The following is a 12,061-nucleotide window of genomic DNA, read 5'->3' as shown; positions in this document are numbered from 1 at the left end:
CTGCAACTCCCCGGCACAGCGCGGGGGTCCCCGCAATGAAACGCAGGTAAAGGGGACCCTGCTACACATACACATATACATACACACGCACACACAATTTTAAGGAAATAAATCATCTAAACCTATGCTGCCATTAAACCAAAACGAAAGGGTTTTATATAAGAGAAATATAAAATGACTCAATTACGAGTTAAGGGTTATTCCCATTGCCAGTGGCAGTAAAGCAAATTTAAGTATTCATTTAAAGGTCATTAAGGCTTTAGCATTTAAAAGATGAAAAAATATAATTAGCTGCTAGCAATTCAGTGCTATATTAAAACGTTCTCTCACAACATCAAAAGTTAAGATTTTCTGTTAAAATAATTAAATTCCCTTTTGTTTTGTCTGTACATTAGATATTCCATCACACATTCTGTTCTTGCCAGTCTAATGTAAAACAAGTACGGTTATAAGTGCACGGGTAAGTGAATGAGTTTCTAGCTAAGAATTTCCGATTGCCGACCTTAGAGCTCAAATTCAAAACGTTGTTTTTTCCAATTCTCATTTTTATATCAGTGCTGAGGATAATTTCATAAAGACTTTCAAGTCCCATGTATTTCATAATGAACTACAACTGCTATACTGTATCTTGAGGCTCAAAAGTTCTATAAACAAGTTACTGTGAGTATGCCGAACAGTATGCACATTTACTTGTTCCTCTTGTCCAGAATTGAGTTGCAAGGAAATCAAGTAAATTACACTTTTTCTACAACTAAGTGGCTGGGAATCAAGCACGATCTGTCAATGAAAGATATCGTCGATACAGGCGGGATAGCACGGGTCCGGCTTTCATGATTCACGGACAGTGTTGGAAGGAATAGTCTCAACTAAATGGTTTTAGTTTTCCTTAAGGACAATGTTTAGTAACCTATTGAAGTCAGTGCAGAGAAGTGTGGGGTTCAGCAGACCTGTAACATATACTGTAGCAGAACTAGATTGAGGTCTGGCAGAACCATCCATCCCAAGTAATAAGAGTACCAGAAAAGGAGGTGTACGCTGGTTTATTGTGTCACGTACGGCACACCTGTAAGCATGTGACCTGCATATAGGACAAGGGCTAATACACAGCTCGCAAGATGGCACACTTTTTACCTCTGCAAAGGTCCCTGAAATTAACAATATCTCCCCTAACTTCGTCCTCATATGCCATCTGTCATAAAGAGCACACAAGTGAGCATGTGACATATATGCAACCAAGGTTAATACACACTGCTACTCTAGCCAACTCACCTTTCTCCTGTGCAAGGTACTTTCCACGAGTTAACATTAACCCCTTACTCAATTGCAATCATAACTATACGCTGCCACCACCTGATAAATTACGTAAATACTCTCCAGAGCGTGCAACAGTTCATTCAGAGCCCCAAAACATTACTTAAAGAATTATTTAATATATATAAAAATACAGTGCTTCAGATTACAGAAAAAGATAATTACAAGAACATACAGTTACAGTATGTAACAGGCCGTGAAGCCATTTGGCTGTGAGTCCCATCTTAAGTGTCACATTTAAAGTGTGTGGCGAGTGAATTTTAGAGTTGAAATTGGAGGTGAAGATTTGAGGAAGATCGGGACTCTGCACAACAACTTTGCAACTGTGAGAAATAAACTTTCCAACAGCTGTGATTCTTTATACTCTTTCTATCCTCCAGTACCTAGGAAGTCTCTCCTCCTGCATCTCACTATGCCCTCCCTACTGCTTTTTCTGTTTACTGTTTCCTCACTCCTTTGTGAACGTCTCTGTTCTCTCCAACTTCCCCACTCCCCACTGCACCATTTATACAGCTCTCTCCCAACAACTTCTTTACCCCTCAATAAAAAACACCCACACATCTTCCTCTATTCATATCCTCTATCTACTCCTTCTGCTGCTGGGGATCTCCCCTAAGCCTAAACCCAGACATACACACCTGATTTCACCCATGTCTCCCTGCCATCTCTTGACCCTGTAAATGGTGTTGACTCATTTTATTACTGACTAAACTTAAAACTTTCCCAACAAATCAAGCACCCCATTAGTCCGCACTCATGGCTACTGTCCCACACTTACTCACTCCTACCAACCATCATGACCAAGCACTGCCATCTATAGCACTTATTCCCTCACCTGCTGTCTCTGTAAGTTCCCCATCAAGCTCTTAGATTGTAAACTCTTCGGGGCAGGGATTTCCTTTCCTATTGAATGATTTTGCTGCATTTATTGTATTATTATAATTCCCTGTACAGTATTCTTTGTGAAGCGCTGAGGACACTTTTGGCGCTATATAAATAAAGACATACAATACAATACAGTAGAGGCAGAACAGTTTCTTAAAATACCAGAATAAAACATCACAGAAATCCTAGATTTCATGAAAATTCATGTGTTTGGTCCAAAACACACCTCTCTTGAATTCTCCTCTTCATAACAAACTGCTAAAACATGTAATATTTGTTCCCCATTGCAAAAACATAAGCCCACCCGTGGTAAATCAGCTGCTAGGTTATTGGTTTTATGACAGAAAAAACCTTGCTCTAAAAAGACGCCTGGATATATAAGCGCACTCATAACTTTCTAATACTTAGACACACGTGAGTCATATCAATAGATTCAGACGATTTATGACGGACATAACGAGGCTAATTATGACCGTCTTGCTCCTATATTTGAGTGACAAATGGACATCTGTCCTTGGCACCTCTTACCCATGTAGTGAGGGGTACTGTTTGATTTGTCTTTTTGCGTCAATGCTGAATATGCATTTCTTAGTACAGTAGATGACATCACATTTTATTCTCATTTTTAATGAAGTCCTCCAAATAATTGGTGACCTGTGTGTCACCCCCTTTATGTGATGCACAAGAGGTGTCTCACAAATTTAAGTTTCCTTTGAGGCTGACAGACCAGGGGTCAGGCGATCATGTATTACCTTCTAATCGACAAGTCACTTTAAGTGATAGCCCTCCCAAATTAAGTTCTCTTTGTAGGTATGCACAAACCCAGGAAGAGTCTTGACAGATCATAAACCCAACATATTGTATTTTTAAAATTAAACTTTATCTATATTAATCCCTGAAGCACCAGATTGATTAAAATACATAATATTTAATGATATCATGACATATCTTCTTATTTTTAATTTTTTTATGTAAGACCAGAAACAATAAGTGACTACTAAGGAAATAGCCCAGTACATAAGGGCTGTAGCAAAAGGTACAGACTCTTTATAACGGGCTACTTCTTGTCCCAAAACATTACGTCTCTTTTTAACTAGATGTCTGCCTGGAATATCTTTTTATATTGTAGCTCTAATTTTTTGTATATATTTTCTATGGACTATTTGTTAACATTTTATATGTATTGATGCATGGTTTATGATTTTTTTTTCTATTGCAAGATTATTGTCTTATTTATGTCCAACTTAAATAACTTTATATGGGATAACAATTGATTGGTTATTTTCTCTTGACGTGTCCCTTCACATTTCTATAGTATTGCACAGTGGCGTACGGGGAATACCATTTGGATAGTGTGTAATTTATCTATTTATTGCTTTTTTGCAGTTTTTGTACGTTTATTGCTTTTTATTTATATTGAGATATTAGCGTGTATAGTCTTCATTTTCATTTCAGTTGCAAATACACAGATATGTATTATGATGGACCTACATATATTGAATTATGTGTAATAGGCTATGTATGAGTGGACATCCAAAAACGAAGTGAATGGATTCTAAAGGAAACTGAAAGAAATAACAAATATTTACAAATGGTATATTTATGGATTTAAAAATAAAAGTGAAATCATCAATATTATACTGGATTTTAACAAGTGATATGCTTATCCAAAACATGTATGGAGAGGACTTGTAGCTGTTCAGGACATGATAAAAACTAGGGGTGCCAAATGAAGGGAATATTACTGTTAATGAGTAAAACACTGAGGGGTAGTTCCCCAGTGCTCTGTTAAATTAGTCCAAATAATCTAAATAAGTGACAATTGTCATTTTAACGGGTCTCCCCAAAGCTACAGTACAATAATAATATGCAAAAACAATGGCCGTTTGTACAAGTAGCATTGTTACGTTATCTATAGTAGCGTGAATGCAATGTTCCCAATTTTCTACATGTCAAAAAAGATTTACACATACTGTTTACATATAGTTCAGTAGCGAAAACGGCTACAAAACAAAATATACATTTATCGATTTAACAATTGCACCTGTCACACATGCTTCAATGTATATTCCTAATAAAAAAAATGAATAACAAAAAATAATCTAATGTTTTGTCAAATAACAAGAACAATGGAGAGTATCACTCAGACCTTGCGGTGCGCAATGGTGTCAAGGGTATAAATCTAGACACACTCACGTTGGTGTAATAGAATGTCTGTCACCTCATTGGACAAGCAGGGGCACCCGGTCTGTACCCATAATACAAATTGATTCTGCGTTGTAAGAGAAACAAGCAAACAAATATTTCAAGACATATTATTCCTCGGGGTGCTCTTGATTAAATTGGGGCTATAATTGGCTACATCTTGATAGAAAGTGTGACAACGGAGTGGTTGACTGCGTTTTAAATTCAGAAAGTGTACAGTTGTTTTATGCAGTATACGCAATGACACCTTTTTTACACACTCGTGTGAAACCAATAAATAGAAATGTGTTGTTTAAGACAACTAAGAGAAATGTAAAAAAAAAAAATCACATGACTGCCCTTGAACAGCAGCAAATACTAATTTTGCTTAAAAACCAAGCAAAATAAAAACAGCTTCTAGAGGGACTTTGTGAGATAAAATTACCTTAATATGGACATAGTGCTGGTAACAGCAAATTCCCCCAGATAACCGTAATATATCTCTTGAAAAATGTTTCAAAAAAAAAAAAATGAGACACACACACAGTTAGCATGTAGCCAATAAGGAATATCCCTTGTGAGCACATTCACATGTTTAGACAGGACTGCAACCCTGCCTTTCACCATTATCACCTAGCACAAGGGGGCGCAAACTTTTTTCCCTGTGCCCCCCTGCCGGATGTCCTCCTCTCCTCCTCCTTACCTTGATTCATGGCGTCTGGGCGCCATGACGTCATGTTGCCATAGCAACGTGACGTCACATGACCCCGCGTCGTCATTTGATGCCGCGTTGCCATGGCGACGCGTCTCCATATGACGGCTGAATCAAGGTAAGTATTGTTTACATAGGCCCTGCAGCTCCCCCAGCACTTAATTTAAGTGCCTTTGGGAAGCGCGTGGGGCCCCTGTAAACCCCGCCAGTAATCTCGCGCCCCCCACTTTGCGCACCGCTGACCTAGCATACAGTGATTCCACTGCAAATTCTTTATTGGAGATATATATATATAAATCTGGAATTGTTAGTCCAATAAAAAAGGTATCACCGAATACTGAAGAACTCATTTATTCTGCACTATCGCAACTGGACTAACACAGCTATTTTCTGCTTTATTTATATATATATATAATCAAAAAATAAATAGATGATACCGTTCTGTGGCTAACGAAATGCTTTTATTTGTGCGAGCTTTCGAGATACACTGATCTCTTCTTCCGGCGATGTTACCGGAAGAAGAGATCAGTGTATCTCGAAAGCTCGCACAAATAAAAGCATTTCGTTAGCCACAGAACGGTATCATCTATTTATTTTTTGATTATTGAAGCTCGGCTAACACGGTACTGATACCTCTACATGTATATATATATATATATATATATATATATATATATATATATATATATATATATATATAATTCCAGATTTAACAGGAATACAGTGACAGTCCATTTTTGACTTTCCTTTGAAAACTGTAAGGTATTTATTCAACCTGTTCATGGTTAAATGAAGCTTGTTGTACACGGGGGAAAACTTTGGATACAAACTTTGAATGGTGTCGTTCTTTAGTCATACCGCAATGTACCACTTTAACCCACTGTGTACACAGAACAATATACAGTCCCATAACATGTTGATACGACAACATAAAACAGATGAAGATTAGAGGGTTATTTGACTTTCCCAACTACATACAGTACCAAGAGTGCCACATATTAAAGTTTCCTTGATGAAAAACATGATCAGTATTATTGCAAGCAACATATTGTTTATTATTGAAAAAAATAAGTGATTGGAATTCTTAGATAAATCTGGTGTGGTTTTGTAAGCCTGTGTTAAAGCAGGAATATGACCCCACATTATCAAGGACTTAAAAATAAAATAAAAAAAGATACCTTAACTGAAAACGACCTATTGATTAAATAGTTGGGAAAGCAGACATCAAGATCCAATAGGGCATCAGATATTCTACACAGGTCAATGAACAAGAAGCCAATTCAACAGTTCCCGACCAATTTCCATCCACAGCCAAGTCTTTATGAGCCAGCATGCATGGAAGAGATCCTAGAAAAATACATGCTGGAAAGATTTCAGCAACTACACTGTGATTTAGCAGCGATCTCAAAGAGCTCATTGTTTCGGGCAGCTTTCATCAAAAGCCACGATTCATAGATGGAAACATTAATACTTACTATCCTCATGTATAGTTAGCAGTGTATCTGGGAAATGAACTTTCTAATTGTGTGCTTTACAAATACCTTTTGTTCTTGTAATTAATGTATGTGGCATAATATTTTCGAATCAGAAAAATGAAAGAAACATGGACTGCATTGTTCCAGTTGATTTATGCATGCTTCATTAAGTTAAAAAAACTGCAAAGTTATAACTTGCTACCAATATATATATATATATATATATATATATATATATATATATATATATATATATATATATTTTAAATGCCTCAGAACTAAAACCAAACGTTATGATCAGTACAAAATAATAAATGCAAGTAAAATAACTCATTATAATGTTTAGCACTGTTACTCGCTCAAAATCTGAACGTTTTTACATTCATCAGTCAGAAGCAACACCTACACAGTCTGTTGTTTCTGTAAGATTCAGCTATTACATCTCAGATACATTTCAATGATTACCATTCAGAAGTAAAACTTTTAAAGCTGCTGATGATGTGATGTTAACCTGCCTACACAGATCTCAAACTATTTCACAAGTGCATAGAAAAGTTACAGTATAGAGCAGAGACGGCAACTATTCTAACACAAACCAGTGGCAATCGCCAAAAAGACCCAGGCACATGCTGCATACATGCCTTAAACTTGCCTTAGCATTTCTGCATTGATTAATGGCCCATCAGATTAACAGCGGGGGTCCCTGGCAGTCCCATTCAAACTGAATGGGACTGCTAGGGACCCCTGCTGTGTTAATCCTATGGGTCATTAGTCAATGCAGAAATGCCTTAAACTTGCCTTAAACTAGCCAGGTTTCACCCAGCACATACCCAGAATGTAACCAGGCTAGTTTAAGGCAAGCTTTAGAATAGTCGTGGTCTCATCTGTACTAAACAGAAGCACTATATGGAGAGGAAGAAAAGCTGAACAACAAACAGTTCATAAAACAAAAAACGTTTTTACCCTGCAAGTTTTTGGGATTGACTGACATACAATTAGGTTAAGTTTGGTAGCTTCCCATCCAAAAGTGACATGCCTACAGGGGTGCTCATTAACATGTTACTACCCAGAATCCTTGGGTGCAGTTTAACAACTGTGTGGTGTAATAATGGGGTAGGTTTATGTGCTTTGACACAGTCTATCTTACTGTGCTTTTTCACTGAAGGATGCTTAAAATTCAGATGAAGGGTTCCTCTTTGAAGAAGAAATGATGTGATGTTAGTATATCATTCATAAAAGCTTTAACATGTAATGTACTAGAAAAATAGCAATTTAAATGTACTCTATCATTCTGATAACACTGTATTGTATTTACATTTACAGTATATAGTGCCAGCCAGTGTATGCAGCACTTTGCAGATATTATACAAAACATAATAAAGTGAAGAATAATATAAATAAGTGCATCATGAATCAAAATACATATTAGCAAAAGGAGTCCCTGTCCTAACGAGCTTACAATCTAACCTGTGTATTGGGAGATATGCAGAAGCAAAAGAGGTACATGGAAATGCACATTTTATAGGGAAACATTGTAATTGTACATGCAAATGTCAAGGTAAAATGTAATACAAACAATATGGTGAAAAAGATATAGGTGCTACAACCTACGTGATAGATGTGGTGATTCAAGTGACAAACAATTATACGTGACTTTATATAATACACATTGCAATCCGTGAATAGTGCAGTAGGCGAACACAAAACAGCAATAAAATTAAAATATGAAGTTGTGACTCCCTGCTCAGATATAGTAACATTTAAGTCATACATTTCATTTCAGTTACTTATTCGTTTTAAGGACAATTGACCTAACAAACAAGGATGTCTTTAGTCACAATGCAACTTTCGCTATTGATGTTTTCAGAAGGTTAGAGGCAGCAATATAGGAAGTAATTATTGCTATCTGCAGATAAGTCTAAGGCTAAGGCCCCGTTGCACGTGTCTGCATGGCTGTCTTGCTTGCCGGCGGCGCGTGCAACTCACTGCACCGCGATCTGCAGGAAACTTTCTTCGGAGCGGGGGGGGGGGTGTGACCAAATGGGTCGGGTGGGCGGGGCCATGACGAGGGGGGGCGCGGCCATGACTTGTGTGTCCGTGTGCTGGAGTGGAATATAACATTGACATATCTCTACAGATTGATCGGGTGCTGTAAAGTCCCGTCCGCCGCTCCCCCTTCCCCCCCATTGTTTGCCCTGAAGCCGGGCCCCATCCCCCAGGCCCTGCATGTAAATGAGTGTGAGGACAGGCAGTAAATATATGTGTCCCGCTCCCCGCAGCCTCCCTGCTCCCTGAAGCTTCCCCTCCTCCTCCTCTCCTCATTGCCAGGGGTCCCTCCCCCCGTGTATCTGCTGACACTGTAGACTATGAGGAGAGTCTGTGGGAGGGAGCAGGGGGGCTCCCTTGGTGCTGCAGCTGCTTTCTCTCTCCTCCCTGCTCCCCGAAGCCTCCCCTCCTCCTCTCCTCATTGGCTCGCAGCCACACCACGTGATGCGTCGCCGCTTGGGATTACAATTCTCTTGCATCCCCTGGCGGCTGACGCGTCACAGCGTGTAGTGAGCCGTGCAGGGAGGAGGGACTGGGACCTGCTCGGGAGGGCACCATCACATGGTGAGTAGCGCGAGCCGCCGGACGCAGCGGGACCAAAGCCTTATGCTGTTGAAGCTCTGTGTGGATGTGTATTACTGCATGTTCCTTTTCCAGGAGGGGGAGTTGTGTTAAACAGAGAAGGGCCTGCCACACAGCAATGATGATTTATCAACTGCAATTCTTCTCCGAGTGGACACTGGGGCAATGTAACTTTAGTGCTGTAACATTGACACTTGCGCAAACATTCACTATTACAGATTATCACACCGTAATCCAGTGTTATCTGCCATTAGCTTGAATAGCAGTTAATGCAGGGTCACCGCGAGATAACCTATTTAGGAAGTTAGGGAATCTGCCCACTAGAGGGGCATTGTAACCACTTTGCATAAAGGGCCTGCAAGGCATTGCTTGAATTTATCAAGCATCACTTTATCAAGTTATAATAAATAAATAAATTACAGGTACATTTACAAATCAGACAGGTCATACTGAAAGCATCAGAAAATTCTCACAGCCATGCAAGGGGTCCGGAGAAGATCTGATTGTTAGATACAGATGGAGTATTTTTGATATACATGAAATATATATGTAGTAATGAAAAAGCCAAGTACAAGCATGGTAGTCCTCTAAAAACGATGATTGACATTGAAGTGGTCCTCTAGATGAAAACGATATGGACACATTTTCTCAATTTACCTGGATATGCTAAAGATGGGCCTGTTTTGCGGTCTTGCAGACTGGGGCTGGGAAACTCTGTAATAAAACACAGGCGTGTATCACTGGCACATGAATTGATCAATGATTGTATTGTCAGCTTCCACAGTTGTTGGCATGATTACTAAGCACTAGGTATCACTTACAAGGCATAGATGCTGCAGGAAAGAGGTTTGGCTCGTAAGTTAACAGAAAACAAAACATTTGAAATGAAAAGCCCTTGGTTCTTTCAAATCCTGCTGATAGCATCATCAAGTACATTTATGCTAACTGGAATCCACTTGGCAAAAATACATTTGTAATGGCATAAGCAACATAAACAAACATTAGAGATGCATTCTTTGACTTTCACACCGCATTGTGCGTAACATTGGATGCAATGTAACGGTAACCTACTGTACATGTTCTCAGCAAAAAATAAAGTGCCTCAGAGTAACTTCAAAAACTAAAAATTATGTTTGCATCCTATTTAAAAAAATAATAAAAATCAAATAATAAATATATATATATACACACAATATATATATATACACACACACACACACACACACACACACACACACACACACACACACACACACACACACACGCACACACGCACACACACACACACACACACACAATTTTACATAGAACATGACATGTCAATGCCTGTCTCTTGTTTATCTATAAATTCAGCAAAAAATAAAAACTGTTGATACACATATGAGGGCAGAGGTAATTTTCATATATACCAAGGTGGCTGAAGGTTTATCTTTCACCTTTTCTTTCTAAGCAACACCCACAATATTACTCCTCACTAGAAGGTGGTCTCTCTAATCTCCAGCTGTAGCAGGCTTACACATTTATATTGGACATCATGTATTAAAACGGAGTCATTGAATTAGAACCCCCCCCCCCCCCACGAAACACAAATTTCACCCACTTGTGTCCTTGAAGGCTATGAATATAGAGGTTACAGGTCACAGCTCCCTACCCACTCACCCACACAATGTCATTGTTATCACATCTCCTGTCATTTTACACAAACATCCAAGTAAAACAGAATGATCAAATAAAGGCGGTAAATGTAAACATGATAACACCCAAAGACCAGTGAATTCCTCATGTCTGCTTTTAGAAACGTACCATGTGCGGCCCAGAGCTCGTACTTGTATTGCTATTGTTCTGCATTAGCAAAACCGAATCACTAATTAAGCTTTTCAAAGTGTCAGTCACCAGCTGCTTTTCAGAGGAAAAGATGTGGGATGTCTTACTTTACATTGAATGAAAATACGCGTAACCAGCACTAACTTTGGATTTGGTTTTCATGAGTGAGTGATGAGAACTCAGATCTTTGAAAATGCCCTTTCGTGGAGGCCTTTAATTACAGGAGGCACTAGGGGGGCTGACACTACACATCAAAGTAATAAAGTGAGCGATTCAGTCTTCTCAAAACTTCAGTGAGAACTGGAGTATAATTTTACAGAGATAGAAATTGAACGACTCTAAAGTTACTACAAATGTAAACCAAAGTCAAATTCCTTTAGAAACCGTCTCTTGTTCCTAAAGTAAAAACACACCGCGGACAAACTTGTGAATAAATGGCTGTTATCATGATAAATACTGTATGTCAGTATTGCACAGCTGCTCCAACAACTGTGGCTGTGTTTCTGGTAGGAAGTTAGATTAAACTACCTGTATGCATAGTTGTTTAATTTGAGTTTATTATTAATGTATTGACATAAGGTTTTAACCAGATTTTTTTCATATATTTTTCCGACTATGTTTTTAAGTCTTAAAATTTTTTTAAAGGCTTTTTGTTAGAACCTCTTTGTACACACACAGACGTTTTTGATGGAAACACAACTTCTGGGTGTTTGCTTCCTTCTTTTTTTTCTTTCTTCTTCATGGTGCCCTTAATCACTAGAGGGCAGCACCACAATCTTAATATAGCAAATTGTGTTAACTTTTTACATGTAAACAAGACAATTTCATTCATCCATTAAGCTCGGCTTCATTGATAGTTATACACTTGAATGTAAACAATGCAGGAGAATGTATAGACTCTTTGCAACAGAAAGCCTTACATCTAGCTCAAACATTCAAAGATTCCCAGCCAACCTCATCATCATCAAATTAAAAATTACTGCTGATTGTAGAACACACAAAATTCCTGGATACATTCACAAAATTGAATTTGGTTAATCCT

At 38.4% G+C, this 12,061-nt stretch overlaps 1 protein-coding gene and 1 long non-coding RNA gene across 6 annotated transcripts in view; one reads left to right on the top strand and one right to left on the bottom strand.

The window, feature by feature from the left end:
* Positions 1–12,061, bottom strand: part of UNC5C (unc-5 netrin receptor C) — a 345,827-nt gene that overhangs the window by 284,755 nt on the left and 49,011 nt on the right. For 3 of the 4 annotated variants that reach the window (XM_075609721.1, XM_075609751.1, XM_075609741.1), the window contains exon 2: positions 9,853–9,909. The exons of the other annotated variant lie outside the window; for it this stretch is intronic. In XM_075609721.1, coding sequence (XP_075465836.1) covers positions 9,853–9,909 — 57 coding nt within the window. The remainder of the gene's footprint in view (positions 1–9,852; positions 9,910–12,061) is intronic. 4 annotated transcript variants of the gene reach the window in all.
* The window catches only part of LOC142499830 (uncharacterized), a 43,270-nt gene that overhangs the window by 15,850 nt on the left and 15,359 nt on the right, over positions 1–12,061 (top strand). The window lies entirely within an intron of this gene.

Source organism: Ascaphus truei, chromosome 1, assembly GCF_040206685.1.
Source record: "Ascaphus truei isolate aAscTru1 chromosome 1, aAscTru1.hap1, whole genome shotgun sequence".
Classification (NCBI taxonomy): Eukaryota; Metazoa; Chordata; class Amphibia; order Anura; family Ascaphidae; genus Ascaphus; species Ascaphus truei.
Note: the sequence above shows the minus strand (reverse complement) of the source record. Positions and strands in the feature narration are given on the sequence as shown.